This window comes from Coenobita brevimanus, chromosome 86 (assembly GCF_032717465.1).
Source record: "Coenobita brevimanus isolate Jiangsu-jjx chromosome 86, ASM3271746v2, whole genome shotgun sequence".
NCBI classification, from domain to species: Eukaryota; Metazoa; Arthropoda; class Malacostraca; order Decapoda; family Coenobitidae; genus Coenobita; species Coenobita brevimanus.
Window position 1 is genome coordinate 35,168,614 of NC_137039.1, and position 27,024 is coordinate 35,195,637.

The 27,024-nt window shown below is 40.5% G+C and overlaps 2 protein-coding genes across 5 annotated transcripts in view; both read right to left on the bottom strand.

The window, feature by feature from the left end:
- Positions 1–337: 337 nt before the first annotated feature.
- Positions 338–15,074, bottom strand: LOC145410791 (putative rRNA-processing protein EBP2 homolog). Its single transcript, XM_080280899.1, has 8 exons — positions 14,958–15,074; positions 10,903–10,988; positions 8,697–8,783; positions 8,279–8,386; positions 7,033–7,263; positions 5,802–5,966; positions 5,460–5,554; positions 338–1,564 (listed from the first exon to the last, which is right to left on the bottom strand). The coding sequence occupies exons 2-8, from the start codon at positions 10,978–10,980 to the stop codon at positions 1,369–1,371; spliced, it is 960 nt and encodes a 319-aa protein (XP_080137025.1). The 5' UTR covers positions 10,981–10,988; positions 14,958–15,074; the 3' UTR covers positions 338–1,368.
- Positions 15,075–19,253: 4,179 nt separating this feature from the next.
- The window catches only part of LOC145410790 (uncharacterized), a 37,269-nt gene continuing 29,498 nt past the window's right edge, over positions 19,254–27,024 (bottom strand). For all 4 annotated transcript variants that reach the window (XM_080280898.1, XM_080280897.1, XM_080280896.1 and 1 more), the window contains 4 exons: positions 25,133–25,369; positions 23,327–23,461; positions 21,839–22,000; positions 19,254–20,348 (listed from right to left, as the gene is read on the bottom strand). In XM_080280898.1, coding sequence (XP_080137024.1) covers positions 20,247–20,348; positions 21,839–22,000; positions 23,327–23,461; positions 25,133–25,369 — 636 coding nt within the window. In that variant the 3' untranslated portion in view covers positions 19,254–20,246. The remainder of the gene's footprint in view (positions 20,349–21,838; positions 22,001–23,326; positions 23,462–25,132; positions 25,370–27,024) is intronic.

Consider the following 27,024-nt stretch of genomic DNA (forward strand, 5'->3'; position numbering starts at 1 on the left):
TTAACCTACCCAACCCTGACCTAATCTCCTTTGAACCTAACCCAACATGGCCTAACCTAGCTTAGCCTAGGCTAACCTAACCTAACCTCCTACTCCTCTTAACCTACCCTACCAGTGGCTGTAAAAGAGTTGGCTACACAGGAGCTATAAATTGACAGTTCATTCCCTTAGGTGTATGCAATGAAAAATTCCAACATATAAATAGTCTGGTGTAGAAGGGAATAAATGTTACCCTTGTCTGCTAAGTGTTCACTCTCACCTTACGCACAATAAACGACAAAGCACTGTATTTTGGTTTCTAGGTGCTACATATAGTATCTATCATTGCCAAGGGCTCGTTTCAGTATTACACTTGGGCTCAAAATTGATAACTATATTCAACCAAGGAAGACACACTGCAAGCAGAGATTTGACTGTTATGGACATACTTAGTTATCGTACTGATTTTTAGCTAAGGCCTGCCTGTCAGTGGTCCTTTCTGTTCCAGCATTCTAAAATCCAGGTCTATAATCCATTACCATGGAATAATCTTACAGTAAAGTATAGTGATGATATTTTATATACAATAGCTACATGCATCCTACTGGGACACTTTGTGATTTTAGTACAATTACACTGATGGTAAGTGGTGGTGACCATCATTCAATCAGTGTTGTATGATGTACTGTAGTGGACTTTTACACTGGCTTTCAAAGTCAGGTTATGTATACAGGGGGGCCAGGGGAGAAGTCCTTTTCCAGATAGATCCACTTTCTGGACATGCCTTTGGTTCCATTACGTTGGATAATTGATGGATTACTATACAAGTATTATGAGGTGAAGTGGGGCCTGCTATGGTGCCCTTGCTAACTGGGTGGGGAGATGCAAATGCGGTTTCCTGAAATTCCTGCCCTTTTCATTATTGCAGAAAAAGTGAATAAATGAAAGAACATGCTGAAGTATGGTTATGTCTAAAACAGTGTTGAAAACAGGAATCCTTCATCCTTTTTTCCCCCTATCGGACAGTGTTCAGCATGAAGAAATAAAACTGCACATTTCATTGTAAAGGCATGCCAATTACACCATCAACATCAACCATAGCATAAAGTCAGGGCAAATGTTTCAAAAGCTGAATGTCAAAATTCAAGGGGAACTGCTTAAAAAAATAAAGTAAAATAAAAATAAAAGCAGGTGAGAAATGACTAGGGATAGTGAATGAAAAAAAGCTTCAAATCTTGTATCACATGATCTATTTCAAGTCATCAGTACCCTATTTGCACCAAAACAAAGCACAGAAAATGAAGTTTTTTGACTAACATAGCTGAAGTACAAAACAGCTCCCCACTGGGCATGAAGTGAAGTAAGTTACAGCTCTTGGGTTAAAGAATTTTATCGTTTAGACCTGAACTTCTTGTTTCTATTGCCCTTGCTCATGCCAGCTTTCCTGCCCTTGCCCTGGTTGGTCCCAAATCTCTTTACAGATGGCATTGCATCTCTGGTTTCCTTTGTATTATTTCGTTTTGAGTTTTTCTTCTTGCCACCAAATCCAAACTTGAGGTCCTTGTAGGCTCTCTTTCCTTTGATTCTGGGGAAAAAATAGAGGCTTTGTAATAAGCATTCCTTTATGTTATTACAAGCTGCAAACTCAGCTCCTTCTGAACTGAAAGTTTTCTCACTGGAAGTCTGGCTTATTTACCATATATAATGATATACAGCAGACTCCCTGGATGCATAGGTAAAATATTAACCTGGGGTAACATGCAAATGGAATCTACACACTCGGAGATCCATATCCCTCTATAAACATCCAATGTGTTACCTAACCCTCCAGCCTGAACCCAACATCTCTATTAAAAACCCTCTATGACCATACTAACAACAGATAGGCTTGCTATGGCCTTACTGTACACAGGTTAAGCAAATATAAGATAGTGACTTTTAAAAGGTCTTAAGCAATAATTCTTTTTTCCGTTTGTTTTTGTTTTTAAAGGCTCCACACCCTGCAGTGACATGAAAAAAAATGGCCTGGCTGGGCGAAAATGTTCGTGTGGCCATAATTTCCACCAGGACACAAGCCCTTTGTCTGGGTAAAATGGAAAAATGTGCGAATAATGGTTTCAAACAGCCAGATCATAGTGTCTGGATAATGGATTGTTCAGATAATGGACGTCCAGATTACAGAGGGATTTCCGTACCTGCATAAATACAGTTCAATACACATCAAAAAATGTGATAAAATTCATAATTATCTTTTTTATTTTTTTTTAATGAACCCTCCCACATTATGTACTGATTTTGTTCATAATATGCATATCAGCACCACTGAGTTTTTTTTTGGGTGGGGGCAGGTGAAAATATGAATATTTCTTAGTGCAAAGTTTTTTCACTCTACTTAATTTTCACCTGCACGTAGCAGTCATTTGGTGAAATTTTTCGCACTTCATTGCAAAGATCACGATGGGTCTAAGAAGCTAAGAATTGCATTGCAGGTGCGCTAAATGTTTCTCTTCAATTTTGCAAGGAAAAAAAAAATCCATTTTTGAAACTTGAAAAATCAGTTCCCAGGCCGGCCTGAGGGTCCTGATGAATTCCACCGGCTCAGCCACAGAGGGGTTAAAAATTGGGTGACAGCAAACATTAAAATAACACACATGATACTGTACTTTGAAATACTGTACCTGTATAATAGTATTACTACTACTACTACTACCATGACTATGACTACTACTACTGCTGCTGCTGCTATAATTGCTACTTATACTACTACTGCTACTGCTATTACTACCACCAGGGATCACATTGCTGATCGCCAATGTCGCAATTTACAATAAAAAATAATTTTAGGTGATAGTTTTAAGAGAATTTTAGAGAATTTGTGATATTTTAGAGCATCTGCTCATTTATAACTGACCCCCCCAGTGTGTAGCGTAGAGCATTCAGTTGGCAGAACCTGATAAAAACTTCTATCTATCTATCTATTGCCAGACGTCTCAATCCCGTTTGGGGTGGCCACAAACAAATCGCCTCCAAGTCGCCCTGTCCCCCGCCATTTCACTGCCCTGCTCCCAACTCAAAAAAAAAAAAAAACTTGCCTTAGAAACAGGCTCAATACTAAAACACTGAAAAGTCTTGAGATGATTTCTAAGGTCGGCCCCCCAATCTCAGAATTAAACTTTGGGCAGGCTTTTAAAGCATGGGCACAATAAAAAGACTGCAAGTTGTTAAAATTCTAAGATTTCTAGAATTTTCAAAAGAGACAGCCAGCCTAATTAATGCAAATAAGTGAAGATACACTGTATTAATCAATAATGTACTTACTTTAGTATTTCTGAAAAATCTTATACTTTGTTATTTCATTATCCAGACCTCCTTTCCCACCTTAGGGCACGGTGAGGAGTAGCAATGTTCAGACAGCCTAAGTTTGCCCAATTCAATGGGCCGCACTTCCATTCACTCATCATTCAAGCCCATGGGATCATGGCTCCATCAGACAGGCCCCCCCAAAATTTCAACACATTCTGTAGCTTCACATACTTATCTGACTGAGTCAATCCAAACGGTGTCACATTAAAAAGGGGTGCCAAATCTCCGATCATGCACGTCTCACAACATCCAGCCAGCTAGCTCAATCTCTTGTCAGTCCCCGAGCCTCTCCGACTTCCATACCTCTCTTCTTCAAACACTCATCCGCCATATCCCTCCACCTTCTCCTTGGCCTACCTAGCCTCCTCCCTCCTTCAAATTCACTCAAATATATCTTTTTCACCACTCTATTGTTATCCATTCTCTCCACATGACCATAACATCTCAGTACACTCTCTTCAGTTCTGGTGTCCACAGACTTCCTCACTCCACATCCTTCACAAATCACATTATTTCATATCCTATCCACTCTCCGTACTCCACATACATTCCTCAGCAATCCCATCTCCACTGCTCTTGCTCACGACTTTTCATTTTCATGCCAAACCATGGTCTCACACACATGTTAAATTTGGCACTAACACTCCTTCATGTAAGCCTCACACAGCTGTAACACTCTCTTGCATATTCTCCTCTCTTTTCTATCACCGTATCCAGGTATCTGAACTCTCTCACCAATTCGTCTCCCTCCATTCACTGTAACGACACAATGGGAGTCACCTTCTCTCTTGAGTACCATCACTTGACTCTTTTCTACATTTACTCTCAAGGCACAACACTTACAGACATCAGCAAAACTCTGTATTAGTCTACCAATTTCTTGTTCGGTATCTGCAAGTAGCACTGCAACATCAGCATAAAACAAACTTGAGATATTCCGTCCATCGCTATTCATTACCAACGCCATCCCTCTCTCCATTACTTGTGTTTTTACTCCTCTCATCACCCAATTCATGCATATACTGAACAAACCATGGAGACATCACACGCCCTTGTTGCACGCCCACACTGATCGCAAACCATTCGCTTAGATGCACATTTACCCTTACACATGCCACAGTACCATCATGAAAACTCTTGACAACATCTAGCAGCTTACCATCTACACCGTACAAGTGCAAAACCTTCCACAATCCTTCTGTCTACTTTGTCGTCTGCTTTCTCCAGATCGATAAATGCCATAAACACCTTATAGCCCTTCTCACAAGCCTTTTCCACTATTTGTCTCACTGCAAATATTTAATCCACACATACCCTGCCACTCCTAAAGCCACCCTGCTTATCACTCACTAGGAATTCTGATATCTCTCTTACTTTCTCTATAATTCTTCCATATACCTTCCCTATAACACTCTATAAACTTTTACATGATAATTATTATTATCTGCCATGATTAACAGATTTTGGATTGGGGAATCTGGGGGATACTTAACCCTGACAAAAACTCCGGTTATATGGTTACCACCCAGTGTAGTAAATGGTTTCCTGGGTATAGGAAACCATTTGGCATGTCATTCAGTGTGTAGAGACCATATGGCATCTCTATACTGAGTGAGTGGATGATGGGCGCCCCCATCTACCACACAGATACGCTTAAGTAAAGCTGCAGAACGTGGTGAATGTTTTTGGCGTAGCCGATAGAGCCAGGATTTCCGGGCCTTGAATGATGAGTAAATGGAAGCATGGCCGACTGGGCAAATTTGGGCTGTCTGGACATTGCTACTCCTCACCCTGTCCTAGGGTAGGGAAGGAGGTCAGGATGATGATGATGAATGATGATTATTATCATTAAATAATAATAATAATCTGGTCATTCATCTCAAAGCACATGTTCTCCAACTGAATTCACTGGCACTCAAAACACACTTGCACCTTAGCCACTACACACTAAATAAGAGAAAAACTGATTATTATAGTTTCTTGCTACCTATAAACCAAATGCCATCTCCCCTAATTTAGAGTACTAGATACATGGAAAATCTTGTGATAATTTGGAACATATGCATTCAGGTCTTACTGCAGCTCATTTAATGTAGTTACTGTAATAATAAACATACCTCTTGTCTTTCTTCATATGAGCCTTTGCCTTTGAGTCACCCTTTCGCAATGGACCTTTCTTATCTTCCAGGAAGTCGATAGTGTCTGTCTTTCCCTGAAAGTGAAAAAGTTACAGTACATTAGATATAAAATCATATATCATATAGTTGTTCTTATTACAACCCCATGCTTATGCGAACATGAACCCAGAGGATGGCAGGATTTGCTGGAAACTGAGTAACAAGGAAATATAATACCTGTAATACAATCTGTAACAAGGTGAGAGTCTCGGCTTAGACTTAAACTCTGTGTACAAGCACTTAGAAGAAAGATCATCTAGATAAATGAAAAGTCATCCTTACCTTCCTGAACTTCTTTATTTTCTGAAGCATCTCTCTTTTTGCTTTTTGCTTCTCCTGCTCTGCCTCAATCTGAACCTTCTTCCCATATTTCTTAATCTCGCGGATCTTCTTAACATGCTCAGATAACTGCTGTCCCACCTGTTTATTCTGGAGCCTCCTGCGCACCTGAGGGACAAGGGAATAGGTGAGAGAACCAATAAATTGTATGTACAATCTTCAACAAAAGTTACAGTACTGTTCTCCTGTGCTTACTTCCTTAACTTTTTTTATTTACTTTGCATAACTGTGCTGTAATCTGGGACCATGAGATAATGCTGTCACTCTTCTGTACTTATTTTCCTCCTGTAGATTTAGCCTAAGCAGCCAGATTTTTGTTTTTATGAAACATTTTCATTGGAACTGGATTCAGCTTCCTCCCTCAGATTCACCTTCCACACTGGTTAACTAAAGTTACCATTCTGGGATAAAGAGTAAAAGCTACTTAAGTACATGGTCTTTATTCCTTAGCTCTTTTAGGTTATGGCTGAATGAATCTTCTCTTCAGGTGGTATTCTTGGCTCTTGGTAATTCTACCCACAGTTGCCAGTATACTGGTGGGTTTCAGAATACTGTTAAACCCTCTGATGCTGGTATGAAGGGTAAAGTGTGACTCTATTTCCCTTCCTAACCTTCATCTTTCCTTCTATATACACCACTTCATATACCTTTGAAATGGACATTACTGGTAGCATGGAAAACAGGTCACATTACATGACCTACACATGAATCTCGTTACTGTTTACCTGTCTAGCCAGAGTAAGTTCTTTAGTTTCAATGACTACCATACGGAGAGAATGCAGTATAGTATAATAAGTGCCAATCCTAGGCTCAGCTTGAGATACAGAGCTCTTGGGTACTCTAACCTTTGTACCATCAAATAAAGGGTATTACCTGTACTCGAACCAGTAACTTTTAACTTTTCCCACTGTAAATACTGTGTTGCGACTAAAACGATTTTACTCTGATTTCTATTATATGGTAACTTACGGTCATCGTGCAAGTACTGTAAATTCATATAAAAATGCTCATAAACTAAATGCATAATTATTCAAATAAAAGTACAGTAAAGAAATGCCTGCTCAAAGAGTCTTCTGAAACAGCTTTTCCTAAATGAATGGATATAATTCTTCCATCTGAATAATTTACTGCACTGTGAAATCAAGAAACAAGGAATTATACTGTATACAATTACCTTCTGCATGTGCTCGTCACTCTTGGCCATCTGAGCAAAGTAATCATCTGGCCTGTTGGTGGGTAGAGAGAGATCTTTGAGGCGAGAATAGGCATCCATAACTGTTGCTTGTGCTTGCCTGTAGAAGGTCATCTCACGTTTGAAGTCATTATGTATGGGATCATCCTCCAGCGTAAACTCTATGTTCTTGAACTTCATGTTTTTTAACCTCCTTTGACCATGCTCCTCAATCTGGATGCCAAAACAGATGGTAAGAGGGAGGGTCACTTTAAATTATGAGAATCACAGCTATTGTACATTTCCATACCTAGCACAGCATATTTTCCAAGTCCCAACTCGATGAGATTCAGAGCACGGCTATATGATTTCTATAGGCATGACTACAGTATGTGACAGGATAACCCATGTACAATCTCCACCTTTCCCAAGTTGCAAGCCATCACAGTGCATGATTAATGTGGACACAAGATGGACAATGAGAATGGATAACATGGATGGGAGGTGGATACAAATAATGGATAATGGAGATGGGTTGCAGACAAAGTAGATAGATAATTTGGATGGGAGATGGACCAGAAGGATGGATAATGTGGACAGGAGATGGTCAAAAAGGAAAGAATAATATGGTTGGAGATGAGCAAAGTAGATAAGCAATGTGGGTGGGAGATGGAAATAGTGGACAGATAATGATGGCCTGAAAGGAACATTGTGGACATAAAAAAAAATCCAGTCCATAAATGCAGACTTGAACTGAACAAACAAGACATAAATATGCCCAGTCCATAACATCTGCATTTTCATAATCATGCCCACTAACAAGGATGCCAACAGAGGCTAGGAGTTAGTCCATTAGACATTCATGTGCTGACACTGGAGCTCTCCATTCCCTGTCCTCCCACATAAACAGATGCTGTACAAATGCATAAAGACAAGTTCATCCATTACCATACAATCTAGTGCTACCCCACCAGCAGCATAGGGGCCAAGGACTAGGCTACTTAGTTTAGACAATTTACACGAGTGACCAGTTGCTGGCTTGTAAGAGAATTCTCATTTATTCATTCATTCAATGGCACTCATCCCTTGGAAATGGGGCTAGTGAACTACATCAGTAAATAGTACAGTACAAAAGCTTACTCCTGATATCCCTACAAGCAACACAGAACTGTCCCATAAAAGTATAAATGAAGACATACTGTAAAAACTGCAACAAAAGCAGAACAACAAATATAACGAGATACAGTACCTCTACGTCAAGTTCAGGAGCCATTGGGGCTGGTTCGCTGACAACATCAAACCGTTCAACCCAAGGAAGCTGAAGGTACAGCTGCCCCAGCTTCTGCTGCAAACCATCCTGCGGAAAAATAGCCAGGGAAGCAAAGTACTATTCAGTACTGTACAACCGAAGGCAACTATTTTCTTTAAAGCATACATATAATCCTGCTAAATTTCAAAGAAACCTCCAGTCAGTGTCAACAATAATGAGAACTGTAACATTAGTCCACTCCTCCAATCATCCTACCATTTTTTCTTTTGGGTGAACTGTCTGTAAACTGACATGATGAAATATCTTTAACATACCCAGTTACAGTATTATCTGGATGATATTCAAATAAAGTTAAACTGGATTTTTGAACGAACAGGTTTTAGTGTCCTTTACTCACCACATTGTTTACAAATACTCTTGATGGCTTGTTTTTAAGGTGATGTAAACCCGGTTTGAGCTCCCCACTTGCAAACTTTCTCTGCAGCTGTGGATTATAAACAATGCCATCTAATAATAAGGTTGATTAGCTTTCTGTGATGTTGCACACAACATGTAACACAGTAAAATGGAGAGAGAGAGAGAGACAGAGAGAGAGAGACAGACAGAAGAGAGAAAGAGAGAGAGAGAGAGAGAGAGAGACAGACAGAAGAGAGAGAGAGAGAGACAGACAGACAGAAGAGAGAGAGAGTGTATGTGTGTGTGTGTGTGTTTGTGTGTGTGTGTTAATGCAAATAAACCTACAGGACTGAAAGACGTGAGGTGAGATATACTGGACTGACTGTATGTATAGCTGGCTATGCATTAATATGTACAATATATAAATGGTGTAGACATGCTGTAGACATGACTGTGAACAACTTTCAACCATCAATTCCTATATTTTCCTGCATTCTAGTCACTACCCTCACTACAGTATAAATGAAGAAGACCTCACTTTCCTTTCAATCACTTTTTATTAATCTTCTTTCCACTTCAGGTGGCCCTACACTGCATGACATGCCTAATGGTTTCCAGTGACCTAGGAAACCATTTACAACACTGAGAAGTAACCATATAACCACATTACTGGGTGATGTGAAGTCTGCTGTAGTGCCCCTGTTAACTGGTGGAGAGATGCAAGTGATGCACCCATCTAGGAACCAAACCTTCAAACTATTCTCCGTACCATGTTGTGACGAGGTGCTGTCAGCCGCAAGAGAACATCAGTTCACTGCATGTGACAGCCCTGCAGGGGCAACTGCTTGCCTGTGGTTAATGTGTCTGCTCAGCCAGACAGACTAGAGTTACTCAACCACAATTGCTACAAGATAATTTCAAAGTTCTGCTGGTAAAATAATAATAAAATCTTTACATGAACATAGTCATGATCCTAAACAGCATCTAAAATTCAACTACATTCCACCTAAACTGTGGCTAGACAAAATACAGAAAAATATGAAGATGAACAAAATACTCTATAACAAAATGAATAACACATCAGAAGTGGTAGTGCATACAATGCAGAACTGGCTAAAATGCTTCAAAGATGATGGGGATCAGGCCAATTCAGTTTTTGAAACTGCTAAGTATGACCAAGAAAAACCTTAGAATGCACAAGAAACAAGCCGGGACCAACTGCGGCCAACTTGAACATAGTTTTTTTTTTTTTTTTTTTTTTTTTTGGGTCATCCAGAGCACTTGCAAGGAGTAGGATTGGTCATCTCCCCACCATCTTTGACGCATTTTAGCCAATTCTGCATTGTACACACTGCCAATCCTAAAGTCTAAGAAATCTCTCTGACTGATGGTTTTGCCTTTTACAGCTCAATACTGCTTGATAGCTCCTCAGCTATGGACTTTTTATTCTTCACCATTATAACCTCAGATAAGAAAACAAAAAAAAATCACAAAATTTCTAGCAATTTTGCGGGTGGGCAGCGTGGGGAAACAACATATACCCCTACAACAACCCTCCACAAATGCCACCATGGTACTGACTGTCTTTTTGGTGTGGGAATGTAAGTCCAGTGACCACTGCAATGTTGCCTTACAACACTCTGCCTGACTATGTGTACGGTACATTAAACTAAGACAGAGAATAAATTCTGATAATGTTTATGTACAGGCCCTCTCAGGCACAAATTTTCAGCCGGCACTTTACCGCTACTGTAAATACAAGGATTCATAAAAAATCATCATCATCACCATCATGCAGTGCTGCCCCACGAGGAGCGTAGGAGCATGGGGCTAGGCAAGTTGGTCCTGACATTTAAGATGAGAGTGATCAGCCTAACTCATCCTTCAGTGGCATTATGTGAGCAATAAATTCCAAACACCCCTTGGATTTAAACCTACACAGGCTCAATCCAATTGGAGCGCCTTAATTACCCACTAAACCACCAGCCACCATCATTTGGTTTTATGGTTACTACTACTACTAATAAAAAATAACAACAATGTCAGCAGTCCCACTAGTAGCTCCATTATTAGTTTTATCATACTAGTCCAATTTACAGCATCTGCATGGGGTGGAGAGATCCATATCATGAATCTCTTATTACAGTAGGGGCAAAGATCTGAACTATCAAGCTCTAAACTCACTGAGAGAAAAAAAACAAAAGTACCTCTGTATCAGAATCTTCTTCACTCCCACTTTCATCAGAGTACTCATAACCCGACTCATAGTCACTTCCGACTGCCATAGCAGAACCTGTGGAGGAAAACAGAAATTCAACAGTTAATTAATTCAGCACAATGATAAGCACAGTAAATGCAGTTCAGTGATTTCTCTTGTATGGTACAGTAGACCCTCAATTTATGTTGGGACTGATTTGCACAGAGAGATAAAGCCTAACCCAACCCAGTGAATGCGGGTGGGGGTGTGGTGGGTGGCGCATGAAAATCCCTTAAGTTACTCTCCATCCGCGACCATCACTCAAAAAAGTTTCAGTGTCAGACCACATAGATGAATGTTCACCTCCACCAGAATAAACAAAACATTACCCTTTTGTAGAAGTCTGCTAAAACAAATGGTCATAAACTCATAATTCAACACGGATAAAATTATGGGATGTGAAATTGTCTGTTTACACTTGATTAGCTGGCCACATACACATACATCACTTGTCACCTGCCTCTTGTCTCTTGTCACCACCACCACCCACTACATACCGTACTTTTTCTTCTTTCAACTTAGTTTTTTGTTAAAACAAATGATCATATACCAACACAGTTAAATTATGGGGTGTGAAATGGGTCTGTCCGCACTCGATCAGCTGCCTCCCCCCCCCCTCCCTCTCTCTCTCTCTCTCTCACACACGTACACACACACTTGGATTTAACTGCAAAATTAGGAGTACTTGTACTTGAGATTATAAAAAAAAAACTTGGCCTCCCATCACTACTGTGGTAGTAGCTACCTCCCAGAAGGATAGTAAACATCCACCTACTACCTTGCTGTTGGGGCAACAGGTGCTACACCTTGCCCAAGGGTAACCCAGGACTAGAGCATGCAGGGCAGGGGCGTCCATCTTCCCTGAGTGACATACGTACTCCAGCCACATACCCGGTGGAAACAGTAATGCTATGGTCTTTGAAAGGAATTACAGTAAGTCATACAGTTCATAGCAGGCTCACAGCTCCAGCCATTATTGCATTTACTGTATGTTATTATTACCAAATCTGAGATAACCTACCATAATCAAACTTTACTGAACCTACCTAACCTACACATTAGCATCCAAAAAACAGCATACAGTGTTAGGAGTTTAACAAATTCTCACCTCCTAATTTACAACGTACAATACTGTACAAAGCATATTAAGATTTTGCTTTCTGCAATATACAGAAATTTTGGATTTCCTACTAAGCTATTCATCAGCCACACTGTCAAATCAGAGAGGGTTTCTTTTAACGCAATTCAGATGGATGTGCATACTGTATTTACTGTTAAGAATATACTGTAAATGGAAGCCTGTACCTGCAAGATGGTGGCCATCCCATGTCCGATGCTATACCTGATGTCAGACATGGATAATATTAACAATGATAGACAATTACAGGCTTTGTAAAATAACAGTAATACTGTACAGTACTTCCTAAATATTAATGGTATTTCATTGGGAATTTTGACTATCCTATCACCATAAATACTGTATTTGTTGCTTGAGGGACCAGGTCTAGATTTTCCTTGGTATATACCATACTGCTACTTCCTAATCATTTTGGATAGTGCACATATCTTTATCTTCACTGGTGATGTTAACTGCTTCTGTTCTAAAAGGTCCTATCCTATCTTTAATTTTCGTATGGTACAGTTGATAAAAACCCTTAGAGTTTTCTTTTGATTCTTGAGCAATCTTAATTTCATAACCTTGCTTTGCTTTCTGTATCTCCCTCCTTACTCCCTACTCAAATTCCCATACCAGTTATGTAACTGTTCCTCTCCCTTCTTTTATTTTTTCTACATTCCTCTCCTTTGCCCCTTGAAAAATTTTATTCTGTTAAACATTCTCAGTTCTGAATTACTGTGTTTGTAACACTTTTGAATGGATGTATCTATCCTGGCCTGTTAGGTTAGGTTAAGTTAAATCTGGATAGATTAGGTTACATTTCATTTGGTTGGATTAACACAACCTAGGTCTGGTCTGATTATCATAGGTTGGATCAGATTAAATGAGGCTCGGTGATGGTTATGATCAACTCTTTACCAAACGGGTGTGGCCTGTCCATATTCCCTATTGAAATGAGTCTGTCAAAGGTTACTTGTTATTATTTCTGGATTACCATAGCTACTGGGCATTTTGATATTATAGTATTATGGTTTAATTCAGACAAGCACGTAGGGCATTCCAGCCCATTTTATGACATAAACTCCTCAAATAAGGGGGGGGTCTTTTCTATGACATTTCCGTTGTAAATGTGTGTGTTTAGGGTGTTTTCAAGTTCGTTGTGTAAAACTTCATCATACAGTGACGCGCGACATTTACCCTACGACAGGCGAAAACTTATGAGCTCAGATGGTGCTGCCAAATGATGGTCATCTTGGAACTACTGACCCGAAAGAAACCAAGGTGACCAGGGATTACCCATCCAGTGGTCAGCGTTTTAAAATAACCAATGAGGGCTCAGTATTTTACCCGACCCAACATTTGGCCGGGTTGCCCAGGTCTGTCCGTGTCAAAACGCAGTGCACATTTTCCATGTACCTACCTCCGGTAGTGCCGAGCCTGCTTGAAGCTGAAACAACACTTCTCTACAGTAAGTGGCTTTCATAGTTAATTTAAGTTAGGTTAAGGGTTAAAGTATGGTTAGATTGTATTAAAAAAAAAAAAAAAAAAAAAAAAAAAAAAAACTGAATTAAACAAAAACAAACAAAAAAATCCTGCCAAGGTTAGGATAATAAAATGATAGAATGAACAAAAGAACACACATACACAAAAAAAACATATTTTGTTCGATTCTGAACTATTTATTTCATATTTGACTTCAACTGTGAACAGAGGTTAGGATTCATTTGGGGCAGAAATTATTCACAAAATCAATCGAAATTGGGGTAAATCCTTCCCATAGTGAAAAAAAAAAAAAAAAATTGGCATACTAGAAAAAAATAAAAATAAAATAAATAAAAACATGGTTTTCGTTCAATTTTGAACTTTTTATTCTGTATTTGACTTCACCCTGCACTGGGGTTAGGGACCATTTGCAGTGGTAATTAATCTCAAAATCAATTCAAATAAGGGTAAATCCTTCCCCTAATTATTAAAAAACAAAAATCTAAAAGACATGGACTGAATCTAACCAAAAAGTTCCAGCATTTTTATAAACTTACCTCTGAAAGGTATAAATGAGGATTTACAATTTCTAAATACTCTGCCAACGTCTGCCAAAAGCCAGCCATATTTAACATTCCCAAAGCACCTTCTTAAATTTGAAAGCTGCCTGTCAAATGAGTGTGAGGTTTGGTTGGATTACACTTCGTTAAATCATCAAGATTACCATAGCTTTGACATATAATACACTGATGAGTCCAGTTGGAGCGATGGCTGGTAGACAAGGTGGCCAATCAGAGAAATTGTCGGTAAACACTGCTGGGGCAACCTGGCTGCATACTCAAATACCCCAGAAAAGGTATATTTTGTCTTTTCCCAATCACATCTTGCAGTCAAAATTCAGCAGTTAACTGTGTTGCATATGTACTAAAATCACTTACCACGAGATTATAAGTCTGTTATAATGTAGGTGGAACTGCGCGCCCATTTGGAAAAAGGATTACCGGTATTAAAGGTTTGGCTAGCAGCAATAAATGTGGGTAGACCTGAGTTGGCTTTTATTAGTCAACGCCATTACGCTTACCGGTAAAACAAACATATCTCTCGAATCCATTCTTCCATCTCACCCTCGTCTCCCCTTTCCCTTTCCTCCCTCCCACTCACATTCTTCTACCATAGTCAGTTTCTTATTCTCCATCCTCTCCACATAACCAAACCATCTCTGCGTAATTTCTCTTGACGCTTTCAATCACATGCACGTCAACATCACAACACACCTTCCATACAGACGATGTTTTTAACATACCATTGCCAGCCGTGGCTCTTTCCTTGGAATACATCAAAATGCAATACAAGATACCATGCCACCAGAGGCCTGTTCCTACTAAAATTGTTTTACGTGTACTTACTGTTAATTCGCCAATCCTATGATTTGAACAGAAGGTTCTTGGTGTCAGTTCTGCTCAAGCGATACACACGTGGTGCTCCCAGCTCCAGCTCACAAATTCAGCTGCGTCTCCTGTGATTGTTTACAGTTACGAACATTCACAAATCACATATGATCAGATGCAGCAGTAGAGCTAAACTTGCTTTGAAAAGTCGCTAGATTTTTTTTTTTTACATACATACAGAAAAAGTGGTGACATGTCAAGAATACAGAGCAAGTTAGTAAGCATCTGCATTATCAATGAATTTCTTTTCTCAAGTTGCTAAATGAACTCTACACTAAGCGCTAAGCGCTAAATCAGCAACTGCCGTTATTTCAAGGTTAAGAATCGTTTATCATATACGAAAGAATTCACTATTTAAAAAATCCTGTAAAACGCTCTAAAACACTACGTTTCACGGAAACACTGAAGAACTAGGTAATCAGTCCCCTCCCCTGATTTTTATTCCGAACTAAAGAGACGGGAGGGAGGGGCTCTCTACTGTATTACCCTATTCTCTTGACCTAGGTATTACCTTTCTGTTGCAAATGCTTCGATTAAGATAGTACAGATCCATCCATCTCTTCTAGTACTTATAAGCTGGGGGAAGGGAATTTTCCAGCTTAACCTATTCTGTCTATCTATCTATCTATTGCCAGACGCCTCAATCCCGTTTGGGGTGGCCACAAACAAATCGCCTCCAAGTCGCCCTGTCTCCCGCCATTTCACTGCCCTGCTCCCAACTCACACCACCCCTCTCATAAACCTCTCCACCCCATCCCTCCATCTCATCCTCGGCCTCCCCCTCCCTCTTCCCCCCTCCACGTCACTCACATACACTCTCTTCGTCAGTCTCATCTACCTTAAATGATACCTTGAGAGACTGTTCATCTGTGGTGATTTCAACTACTGAGTCGACAATCTATCCATTCTCTCCTCAAGTTCTTCGAAATGGAATGCCCATATTAGCCAATCGAGTGATTCCACCCAACCCCATGCCAACAAGATGGTAACAAAGGAAGGCTCCTGCTTCTCCATTAACTGGGGAATAGGTGAAGTTCGGTGTTCACTGTGGAAGGAGGATAAAGTGTAAGAGGTCCACCTACCTGGACTCCTGCGTGGTGGTGATTCTTCTAGCTCAAAGGAGGATTTCCAGGTGCTCAGGCTGAATTTTAGGAGGCGTGCCCTGTGTTGGGCCATGTACGAGGTACTGTATGCTTCACTGTGGGGCAGTACATTTTCCACTTAGTTTCAATGACTTGCAGGAACAAGCTTAGGTGCTCTAACTGCAGTGACTGTCATCGTATATTGTAGGATGAGGAGATGCAGCATACGAGTGAAGTTAAATGCAACTTTAGTGGGGGGGGGGTGCACACTAGGTAACCTCTAAGGCTCTTTCACGTGGGGAGCTGGTGGTTGTGGACCCGAATGCTTCATCCTTGCTGGATTCAGTCAAACGTGCAAGGAGGGCACCATGGGACAAGGAATTCACTGTGTATCTTCTGGTATGACACTAGGCCAATATTATCTGGATTCCTCCCCTCACCCATGGGCTAGACACAAACTAAGGCAAGTTGATGTGGCACTGACTCGCCTACACATTGGACACCTCCCTCTCCGTCCCTTTGAAATTGGACAGCCCTGCATGCACCTGGTGTGGACAAGAGGAAACTGTTGCTCATGTTTTACTGGTATGTCCCTGCAAATACTGTATATTTGTGGGATAATCTGGGCACCTTGGGAGTGAACACTTAGAGGTATCTTCTTCATTAACGTTGGAATGTCTGGAGGTGGGATGTTGTTGGAAGGGGCCTGCTAATGTGTGGTGACTTGTTTTATGTGACAAGTTGTGTTGTGTGGCAGTCATATACAGTAAGGACAGAGGTGTTGTGTGTTAGCTACGTAAAATCGTGTGACTCTCATGTCATGACACTCTCTAACAAGGAGGACTTTAGCTTCAGAGTGTATGTGAGCTGTGAGGAGAGGTATTGGTGTGAATGAGAGTATGGCCCATTTAACTGGACAGAAAGTTGGTAGTTCTCTCTCTCTCAGCTTTTTTTTCTATTCAATCTGGACCCTACCTCACCCCACCCTAATGTGGGGAAAACAAGATCAAGATGGTGATGCTGATGGTAATAATGATAATGATGAAAGCAGTGGGATGATGATGAAGATCTGTCATTCGACCATCGATTCCTTTTTTGACCCATCATGAGTACACGGGCCCAGGACTAGACTACTCACTCTAGTCACTTATGGAAAGGGTGACAAGCCTCACTTGGCCATGAATGACAGTATATGAACAATAAACCTCAAACTGAAACCCTCACAGACATCTGATTGGAGTGCCTAACCCACCAGACCACCATGTGTCCAACTGGTTATATGGTTACCACCCAACCTAGTACCCTGTACCATACTCAGCAGTTTCCAGGATTGAAAGAAACAACTTTGTTTGTCTCCTGCATTCACCTGAAGGGTGCACTATGTTTAACAAGTAGATGAAGGCTGCACTACCTATCACACATAATGGTTATCATAATCATCATCATTAGCTATAACACCAGAATAATGTATTCATATTAAGGGACTCTAGCAGTGACAGGGTTAATGAATGCTATATTGAATATCTTTACCACCAAATAATCTCTCCTAAACTACTTAAAACCACCTGGATAGCATTTTATATCAATCTATCTATCTATATACTGTACATACATACATATATATACAATGTATAAAATAATGCTACTGTACCATCTGGACAGAATTATAATATTTATATCTCAAGTGAGTGGATGGTGAGCACCCTTACATGCCACTGATAATGAATGTATATACTGTATATCCATCACTGAATCCTACACTGCCCCATGAGAAGTGTAAGAGCCGAGGGCTAGGCAAGTTGGTCCTGACATTTAAGATGAGAGTGACCATTCTCACTCATCCTTGAGTGGCATTGCATGAGCAATTAACCCCAACCTCCACTTGGATATAAACCTGCACCGGCTCAATCTGACTGGAGTGCCTTAATTACTCACTAAATCACCAGGTGCCATAATTTGGTTATATGGTTACCACCCAGCATTGTAAATGGTTTCCTGATGTACAGGAAACCATTTGGCTTGTCACTTAGTGTAGGGTCACCCATAGGCAGAAGGAAGAGGAAAGGGTGAAGGAAAGGAAGACAAGAGGGTATGTAAAGTCACCCGTAGGCAGAAGGAAGAGGAAAGAATGAAGGAAGGAAAGACAGAAGAGGAAGGAAGGAAGGAAGAGAGGAAAGGGCAGGCACCCAAAGCAGCATTACATCGAGTGAGTGGATGGTGAGCGCCCCCACCTACCACCGATGAATGAATATCTATCTATCTATCTATATATATATATAATCAACATCATCCAGACCTCCTTTCCCACCGTAGGGCAGGGTAAGGAGTAGCAATGTCCAGACAGCCCAAATTTGCCCAGTCCAATGGGCCATCCTTTCATTCGCTCACCATTCAAGTCCCCAGAATCCTGGCTCTATGTGATATGCCAAAAACATTCACCACGTTCTGCAGCTTCACACATACCTATCTCACAGAGTCAATCCAAACATTGCCATGTTAAAAAGAGGTGCCAAATCCCTTCTTATGCACTTCTCCCCACAAAATTCATCCAGCAAGCTCAGTCTCGTTAGTCCCTTAGCCTCACAAACTTCCGTACCTCTCTTCCTCACACAGTTATCCACCATATACCCCCACCTTCTTCTTGGCCTACCTCACCTACTCCCTCCTTCAAATTTGCTGAGATATACCTTTTTCACCACTCTATTGTCATCCATGCTGTCGACATAACCAAACCATATCAGTACACTCTCTTTGTTTCTGGTGTCCACAGATTTCCTCACTTTGCATCTTTCACAAATCACATCATTCCATATCCTATCCACTCTTTGTACTCCACATAGATTCCTCAGTCCCATCTCCACTGTTCTTGTTCTTGATTTTTCATTTTTCATGCCACACCATAGTTGCACATCCGTATGTCAAATTTGGCACTAACCTTCCTTCGTGTAAGCCTCTCGCAGCTGCAACACTCAAGCCTCTTTTTTAATCAAGGCCTTCATGGCACCAGCTACTTTGAATATCTTATAATCTGAAGCCTGTCACTGGGAATTTCTTCATTCTGAAGTTGAAGGTAAGATGAAATGTGGTTAATACCATTCAGGATTGTAACAAAATGCTTTTATTCTCTAATAGGCAGGAAAATACATGTAGATTCAAGATATTTTAATGGTTGAACTGAATTATTTCACTACAGAAAAAGCTTAAAAAAAAAAACAATATGCTTGCTTTTCATATTATAGTTACATCATTCCTTTAACAGGAATGCGATTTATATTGTACCGATATGGAAGTTAAAAAAAAATAAAGAAAAAGTAAGAAAAATGAAAGAAAGAAAAAGGAAAAGGTGAGCTGAACATACAATCATCCTATTCCAGGTAGCCACGGAATGGATATTCAATGAAGTTGTGGTCTCATTTTATACAGCAGAAGTCCACAACTTCGGTGAGTTTCCATACGTCAACTCCTCGGTTCCAGAATAGAATGCAGTCTTACATTTGTAGCCTACATGAAGATCTGCTCTAGTGGTGTACAATCACTATAGTCTTTGTCAACTCCTATCACCCATACATACAATTTGTAAAACTTTTGTAAATATAAAAAGGAGTGGGAGTGAGAGGTTGTGGGAGAAATGCACCATGCCAGTGGACCTGCGCCCATGGTTTATTCAGTGGCATCCATATTTACATGTGAAAAGAGCAAGACTGAATACACCATTGCCACAAAATCTAAATATCATATCCACTTTCACATCACCTTGGACGACTTCACATATAAATATGACCTATAAGTTAAGGAAAAGCTTTCATCATACACCCTAATCAATGTATTGAGAAAAGCTAGTCCTTTCAAATTTAATTTTCCAATGAATAAATGAATCCATCTACTTTTTGACCCTTGTACATTAGAAACTTTTAAATCAAAAGACTTCTGTGAGCGCATTTTCACATCTAATTGAATATGAGGCTGCTCCGGATGCTGAGGCACCTACATCATTGATGAGACAGGAGGCTGGCCAAGCAACATCATCAAATGAGACGATAGTCTATTAGGTCTCTGGGTCTCCTTAAGTTAGCTGAAGATACACACTGGTCCTAAGGCAAGGGTGTTGTATTATAACAGCAGCCTCAGGTGGCATGTACTGTATGGGGCACTGGTATGAACAGCTTCAATTAGTACCCCAGTAGGAGCCACTGTATGAGGGCTTGCTACCCCCCTTGTTCTGTCCACCAGTGCTGCCTGCACGTTGGCCCCCAGAACTGCCTCCATCCTGCAAAACAAATATAAATAAACACTAACAGCCAATTCAGTATTATCCCTTTGAAGAATGTTTAAGCTAAGGACAGGTGACACACCTACTTCCACTGTGACATTTCAACAGTAAAACGTCAAACTGTTTCATACAAGGCACAGACTTCACCTCTAACTTCCCAGCAGGTACTAGACCTCCAGATGTCAAAATGGCAAGAAAAAAATCTATTTCAGCTTTCAACAAAATGCATCTGAAATAGGAAACACGTACAACAGTCAAACAAAAGCCCATCCAAATATATATAACCCTTTTGCTGCAGTTGTTGCATCTGGTTACTCTATGTAGGCTAATACCAGATGATGATGGTCAACTAAGAGAAATCTTAGAATTCAGAGGCTTTAACCCAAGGACTGTGAGTTACATTCCAAAATCCCCAGTGCTTAACTGCTACTTACATCACGAAAGTTGAGCAATAAACCACTTTTTACCAGTGCAAGTTGTGGTCAGTTGTTTGTTTGCAAGTCAAATGGAGGCATGTAATTTCCCTTACCATTCAATAACACACCCTCTTTCATTTCATAACCTTAAAATTGGTTTCCATAAAAAGACAATATAAACTATTTTGGTTTAGTGCCATGGCACTTTAAATATCAGTAGCACCTAAACTATAGCATATTGTATAAGTTCCTAAAAATTTAGGAACATACTCTTCATTACATTCCCTATCAATCTGTAGGAACAGAACTGTAATACCAGAAACTTCGAAAATCAGTTTCCTTGCATACCAGAGACCACCTCAAATTCTAACTGTACAGTTCAATTAATGGCTAAAAAATCTTTTTATTTTTTATTGATGGTACAACTAGAAATTTTATCCACACAACTACCAACTGAGAGAAATCCTAGAAGTCACAGATTTAAACTGCCCATCAATCACAAAATCCTTTACAGTCTCCTTGGGGGTGTACAGGACCTGGGAAGGACTGCTTCAGTTCAAAAATTTGTGACAATGACCAGCCACCTAACCTAAGCAACATTCCATGAGCATTAAACATCAACCATGGAATACTTTAACCAGCTAGACCTCAGAATTTGTGTGTGATAGTGATGGAGTTGCTGTACTGCCACTGAAAGACAATGACAAGTGGCTGGCCCACTTCCTCTCACACAGAGAAGCCTAAATACTCAAACAAATGTTATAAATTCAGAATGCAGCAATCCCATGTTTATTGTGCACTTGCTTATAGCAGTTTCCATTATTACTGCTAGATGAAACTCTGCACTCCTGCCATTAGTGTGCATTATTTGAGGGGGATCATTATTGTGCACTTGAGTTGGTTTCTGCCGACAATTATGGTGCAAAATTGGCTTTTCTGATGGCTTTGAGGGATTCAAAGATGAGGCCCTACTTAAGTTAATCCTAGGTGGTGGAGACCACTAACTCTCCACCTCCTGTCCTTACAAGGTTAACCACACTGGCATGAGCATGAGAAGCACACTCAACACACCTGATGAAGCTGATGATGCATAAGTGGAGAGTGATGCTGTGCTGCTGGCATAGTTGGGATAAACATGGGAGTGTAAGCGTTGGCCGTCATAGGGTTCGTTCCAGACCCCGCCAAATTGAAAGGTGGGGGTGTTCCAGTATGAAACCCTTGTTTGTCATATGACTGAAACAAAACAACAAATTAGCCAATAAAATCTAGATGCAAATTTTATTCATTACTATGGAATGGAAGAAAAAGTTACAGGAGTGAGATGTGCTGCTGAGTAGATAAAGAGTAATACATTGAGATGGTATGGATATGCAAAAAAAAAAAAAAAAAAATGCACACAGATAGGATGCCAGTGAGTGTTTGTGAAAGGAAGATAAAGTGGAGTGTTGACAGAGGCAGACCTTGGTGGTATGGAAGAAGAGAGTGGAACAATATACTGGTGAAAGGGGATGAGGAAGAGTGTGTTTATGAGTGAGAAAGGTGTGTGAGGATAATGTAGCCTGGAGACTCTTCTGTCACAGCCATCCCATCCTGGGATTCCAAGGAGGGAGGAATGCATCGGTGGTGATGATGATAAAACATTGTCAACATACTCCTATATAAAAGCAGTATAACCTCTTTTCAACTGTGGTTACAGTATCTTAAAAAAAGCTAAATACAGAACTCTACAAACACATTTCTTCACAGCTTTACACAGCAATGTTGATGCACATCACAATCCTAAAAAAGCTTTTTTTTTGTCCCCTCTTATTGTGTTAAAACCTGTCAACTACATAAACAGCACTATCGAACTTGTGTTTTTACTCAGAAAAGAATGTGTACCACTGCTACTGAAGTTGATACAGCTGATATCCCAAAACTGCTATGTTCCTGATCAAAAGCATTATGAAAATCTTGATGCATTTAACTCTTCTGGAACAGCAAAGTAATACCAGCTGATATGGGGTGCTAGGGAATGGAGGTTGTTCGGAGTCACCATGACCCAAGACTGTATTTGTAATTCTCCTAAACTGTCATTCAGAGAAATTAGGAGTTAAAAGTCATATCAAAAAACGCAAAAACAAAAGTCTATACGGTAATAACAGTTTACTATTGCGGAGATTTGTTTTTCCTGTAAATCTGCTACAATAATTTATAATACTTTCCAAGTCAAAACATCATCATGCTTGGCATAATTCATCATGCTTGATGCACTCGCTTACATAGTACAGTACTTCGACGGATGCAAGTGAAAGTTTTTCATTTGCATGGGATAATAAGTTACAACAAAAGGATATGTTAAAATAATTATAGATGCAGAAAAAATGGGGAAGGGGCAAATATGAAATGGACGTGAAAAGGAGAGTGGAAAAGAGAAGGAAAGTGGGTGGTGGTATGAAGGCCTTGATATGAAACAGATGTTTAAGTTTGGCAGCTGCAAGAGGAATATATGAATGAGTTTTAGTGCCCACATTAACATACATGTGTGAATCATTGGATGATAAAAGAATAAATACAAACCCTTCCCATCTTGCTGAGGTGATTCTTGTAGCCTCCAAGATCAGTTCCAGAGTTTGTTGCAGAGCCAGTGGTTGCTCCTCCTCCCTTGTTTTGGTTCTGTGTCCCAGATCCATACCCTGTCTTGAAGTCCTGAGTCTGAGGGTTATAAAATAAATCATAAAAAATGTTCCTAAGTGTGAATATTGTAAAAAACAATCATTATCATACTCATCCTCACCCTATTTCCATCATCAATGAACAGTTTAACTCTTATTTCCAATGATGCACAGAGTGGGTACAAACGACAGACAGAAGAAACCACAAAACTAGACATACAACCAGTGCCCAATAAAACAGCCACAAATCCAGTCGCTCCCAGTACATCAAAATTTTCAAGGGAAATTTTTTTTGAATTTTTCTGGTATTTTTTCAAATTCTTCCAAGCTTTAGCTCAGGATTTATCTGACTTGGACTTGCTCTTGGACATGGCTGTACCTGCCTGCAACTATTCATCTACACGTCTGTGCATTTTCGGTGAGTAAAACAATAACCCGTATCATTTTAAGTGTTTATTTAATGATCATGTACACTCACGATCACTAATTTCTGCTCAGGGATCTTCCTATCCCTATATACCCAGGGAAGACGGGAAGGGAGGATGAAACGAGATCACCTGCCTCTACTCCAGCTCCCAGTGGAGTCTAACCCTCGTGTCACAGCATGCTTTAAAATGTTAACAGACTCTGCAGTGGTCTTCCTGTGACAACAGGATCTTGGTTTCTGTGATGGCATCTCACCTCTGTTTTCCTCCCTGAACTGCGCACACCACTTCTGCACTGTTGACCTTGCCACACTCACAAACTCACTTATTTCCTCTGTTTTAAAGCAATCATCTGAGTGATGGTCTGACTGCTTAACTCCTTGGTTAGGGCCACAGTAAGGTATCAAAGCAACAAACTCCGCCTGTAACTACGAAAACTTGACCCAATCAAAGAGCAAGTTGCAACACAGATTCGCTCTCTCTGAAACTCCACAGTCAACTGAGATAGCAGTCAGTCAGCACTCTGCACTCTCACCTGCAGCGACATCAGGTAGTCGCCACATCCTACTGGCTTTTTCAATTCACCTCCTAGAACACCATTCTTTTTTCGCCATAAGTAAGCAGCACCATGAGCCAGGCACCATGTACTTTTGTCTAGTACTGTATATACACTCTCTCTCTCTCTATATATCATCATCATCATCATCATCATCCAATCCAGTGTTGCCCCATGAGGAGCATAGGAGCCTGGGGCTAGGCAAGTAGGTCCTGACATAAAAGATGAGAGTGACCAGCTTCACTCATTCCTGAATGGCATTACATGAGCAATAAACCGCAACCACTACTTGGATATAGACCAGTACAGGCTCAATCCAACTGGGACACCTTTATTACCCACTTAATCACCAGGCATCATAATTTGGTTATATGGTTACCACCCAGCATAGTAAATGGTTTCCTCATGTACAGGAAACCATTTGGCTTGTCACTCAGTGCAGAGTCACCTGTAAACATAAGGAAGAGGAAAGAATGACAGAAGAGCAAGGAAGGAATGAAGGAGGGAAGAGATGAATGGGCAGTTGCCTGAGAGCAGCACTACACTGAGTGAGTGAATGGTGAGCACCCCTACCTACCACTATATAAATATATAAAGAAATAAGTAATTAATGGATTAATGAAATATATGGAGTAAAGAAGTATGTTGCCAACAGGGTTGAAGAAAGTCAGCTTAAATGGTATGGCCATATGGAAAGAATGGATGAAAAATAAGTAACAAAACTAGTTACCTGAGATAAATTATCATAATAGTTTCCGGTGCCATACTGGAGCTTGGGGGCAGCAGGGAACTGGTTGGTGTTTGTCCCTGTGTGCGTATTAGTAACAGGTGGGATTTGTATAATGGCAGTTGGTGCTCCATACTGAGGAAACGTGCTTGGGACTGCAGCCATGTTGTGATACATGTAGAATGGAGGCATCCCAGCATTCCCCGTGGCAGTGATGTATGTGCCACCGGCCTGAGCACCCTGTCCACACCACAAGAAAGAAAACAATGCACAGTTAAGGAATGGTACTGTAAAAAAATATATATTAGTTTACCTACACAAACTGCAAGATTCCCTGCATTTGTAAGTTTAATCAAGTGGCTGTATTCTCCTCTATAATCCAGCATGTTTTTCAGATCAGTTCTTGGAAGGTCATACAGACATAACAAATGCATATACACAAAAATGACAATACAGGAGCTACTTTCCCATAAAGAATCCCCATACTGAGGTTGGTTATGGTGCAGCTGATGTTTTCTATAAATTGCAAGCTAAACCAAGTGCCAAAACCAGCAAACAGTAGCTGAAATCTGCAGGAAAACAAAACTGTTTGCAGCCTTCATGGATTTCGAGGAAGCGTATGACAGGGTGGATAGACAAGAAATGTGGAAAATATTAAGAATATATGGAGTAAATGGGAAGTTGTTGAATCCCGTGAAGAGTATGTTTGAGGCTGCTAAGGCAGCAGTCTGTGTGGACGGTGAACTGAGTGAATTTTTCTATTTGAGGGTTGGATTGAAACAGGGATGTGTCATGTCTCCATGGTTGTTCAATCTGTATATGGAGGGGTTATAAAAGAGATATGAGGCAGGGCAGTGTATGGGCAGTGGATGTTGGAGCACCCTTAATGAGAGATGGCAATGTTTGGAAACTCCCTGTACTGTTGTTTGCAGATGATACTGTGTTGTTAAGTAAAGACGAAGGGGAACTGCAAGGCATGGTGAATGAGTTTGGAAGTGTGTGTAAGAAACGGAATCTAAAGGTTCATGCAAGGAAGAGCAAAATTATGGTGTTCGAGAGAAATGAAGTCACTGGATGTACTGTGAGGTTAGATGATGAGGAAATGGAAAAAACTGAGTACATTTAAGTACTTGGGTAGAGAGATGAGTAAGGATGGAAGTCTAGAGGGTGAAGTGCTTGAAAGGGTACAACATGGAGGAAAGGTTGCTGGCTCTTTGAAAGCTGTAATAAGAAACTGTGAAGTGAACATGGAAGTAAAAATGTCGCTGCATGACAGTACTGTACTTTGATACCAACTCTAATGTATGTAAGTGAAGCTAGGACCTTGTTGGAAGGACACAAGCCAAGAGTGACACCAGTGGAAATGAGTTATTGGAGAGGAGCCCGCGGAGTTACATGAAGAGACAGACAGACTAATGAAGAAACTTTGTAGTGTGGATGTGGATGTGATAGAAAAAGTCATGAGAAATACAATGAGGTGGTTTGGTCATGTGGAGAGGATGCAGAGCAAAAGACCAATGAGGAGAGTGTGTGTAAATGAGGCAGAGGGGGGGAGAGGAAGGGGAGGCCAAGGATGAGATGGAGGGATGAAGTAGAGAGGTATATGAGAGTGGGTGTGAGCTGGGAGCAGGGCAGTGAATTGGCGGAGGACCGGGCAACTTGGAGGCAGTTTGTTTGTGGCCACCCCTCAGGGGATCCAGGCATCTGGCAATAGATTGTTAGATACACAGAATTGTAACCATGTTAAGTTTCAAACTGGGCTTTGATTTCATATGCTTGTGGCTCAGTGTTTCCTGCCACCAGGTATTTGATCATATCAGCCATCATATATTTCATTAGTCCCTTGAGCCATCAGGTATTTCATCAGCTCCTTCATATCCATCATTTGTGATCAT